We start from the raw sequence: 2,321 nt of genomic DNA on the forward strand, positions 1-2,321 counted from the left end.
CAACTTACGTGCTATTCCCAGAATAACGCTGTTGTAAGTCTTCATATTTGGCTTTGCAGGCCTACAAAAATAACCATCTTTGTACATGATAGTAATTAAAAATAGCAATTAGGCCACAAGATTCGAACCCTCTAGATATGTTGAGGCAACCTGCCATGTGATGGCGGCGATTTCTATTAAATAAACGTTACAAAAGAGAGGTATGGTTTGAGAGCAAGCATGTGCAAACGATGATGCAAGCAGTGTTAACTATAACTAAGTGCCCCTCGTGTACGCCACTTATTATATTTCCACGTTAAATTCACGCAAACCATTCATTTCTTCAACTTGTTAATGTTCTTCATTGTAGTAGTATTCGCATCTTCTTAGAATAATAATTTCAGTAATGACCCATTAAAGGGTCCAATCTAAGATCTTCGTTTCAATTCAACATTCCGTTTGGTTGACCGCGATTAGAAAGTATATTATTTTTATTATCTAAGTCACAAACATAATAATTATTATTAAAGTAAGGGAATGATAAAAACGACTTTCCAGCTAAGCAAATATAGTATTACTATAATAGCAATGAGTCATGACCACGTAACGGTTTGGAATGTTATCGACTTATCACAAATTAAATCATTTTTGTTCTATTATATATACTTTAAAACAGAATAGCATAAAGATTAGATAGATAGGCTTAGTTAATTGTATTTAAAAATGATTAATTTACCTCGGGTGTGAAAGTGCAGGGAGAAAGGTGAGTTCGGGCACTGAGCTCGGCGGCGACGACGGTCCAGTCACGGGTGCCGTGCCGGAGAATAGCTCCGCCGAGGAGAAGCTCTTCCCAGGTTCCCCACGTCACCATCACCTCCGCTCCCATCCGCCGTACACGTGTACGCCCCCGATTACAAAAGAAATAACACACCCTCCTAATCCTACGCACCCGGGCTCACGTTAGCAACCAGGCCCCTCGTAAAAAGAAAAACCGAAAAAAAGAAGAAGAAAAAGACCAGCCTTTGCGGGTATCTAAACGGCAACCTCGAATAGTAACAAACACAACGGAAACGGAAACGGAAAATGACTCGTGATTCGCCAACCGAGAAACAGAGGAATAGCTTTTTGGGTATCGTAAAAAAAACCGTATTTTTTTGCTGACGTGGGAAGAAGGCAGCTTTGATTCCTTTTCCGGCCGAAATCGGAGGTGGAGGATTGTGAATTGAGGTTAGGGCTATGCGAATGGGAGAAATGAATTGAAAGGGAAAGGGTTGAGGGATAGTTAGAGAGAAAAAGCTTCAACTTTGAAGTCCGAATTGGGAGTGACAAGTTAAGAGAGAGAGAGAGAAATCAAATCAAGTAGCAAAAGGGAAAAAGGATGGAAATTGTACAATTCGATTTTTTCATTTTCCTAATTACCACCAGTTTTTTCTCTCTTCTCTCTGCCTTTTTATATACTTCCCATGAATTCTGTGTGAAATTACCATTTTGTTCTTCACTACTTCTGCTTACATTTTTCAACTTTTCTTTTGGTGATTAATATTTAATACTTTCAGGGTTTAAAATTTTGAATGAATTTAAAGGAGCTTCTTTAAACACTATTTTTGTTAAATTATATTTTTTATTATATTTTATATGAATTATTGATATTTAAAAAAATATCCTATTTCTTTTGATGAAATATTATATGAAAAAAGTTTAAGGGTTAATATTTTTATTTGAGTAAAGTATCGTTTTTATCCCCAACGTTCGGGGTAAATCATCTTATTTGTGTCCCTAAAGTTTAAATCGTCCTATTTGTATCCCTAACGTTTATAAAAGTGATTCAATGTTATCCTGCCATCAATTACACATCATGAGCGCTCTAGTTTAAGTTTAAAAATCTCTTCTAGAAGTTAGAATACAAATGTCTACAGAATCGATGATCTACTCCAAAAAATAGCTCATCAAATGTTGAAACTAATTCCTACAATATTTACATAATCACTTTTTTAGGGACATAATTGAATCTAAACACAAATAGTGGGTATAATATTAAAATCGAACACATCCAAGTGAGACCTAATTGAGAATGAATACATCTAAATGAGAATAATTGAAAAATATAATCTAATTTGTTAGTATAATTGATAGTCAGATAACATTGAATCACTTTTATAAACATTAAGAATACAAATAGAACTATTTAAACGTTAATAACACAAATAGGACTTATCCCAAACAATGGGGACAAAAATGTTACTTTACTCTTTTTATTTTATATTGGTCAATACTTTTAGTTAGTAATCTAATATTTTTAATAATATAATAACATATTTTTAGTCAATATTTTTAAAAATATT

At 33.9% G+C, this 2,321-nt stretch overlaps 1 protein-coding gene across 1 annotated transcript in view; it reads right to left on the reverse strand.

The window, feature by feature from the left end:
* LOC107631033 overlaps positions 1-1,425 on the reverse strand; it is a 3,407-nt gene extending 1,982 nt beyond the window's left edge. The window contains exons 1-2 of the mRNA XM_016334344.2: positions 716-1,425; positions 9-61 (exon numbers count right to left, since the gene is read on the reverse strand). Coding sequence (XP_016189830.1) covers positions 9-61; positions 716-865 — 203 coding nt within the window. The 5' untranslated portion in view covers positions 866-1,425. The remainder of the gene's footprint in view (positions 1-8; positions 62-715) is intronic.

The sequence above is a fragment of the Arachis ipaensis genome, chromosome B03 (assembly GCF_000816755.2).
Source record: "Arachis ipaensis cultivar K30076 chromosome B03, Araip1.1, whole genome shotgun sequence".
NCBI classification, from domain to species: Eukaryota; Viridiplantae; Streptophyta; class Magnoliopsida; order Fabales; family Fabaceae; genus Arachis; species Arachis ipaensis.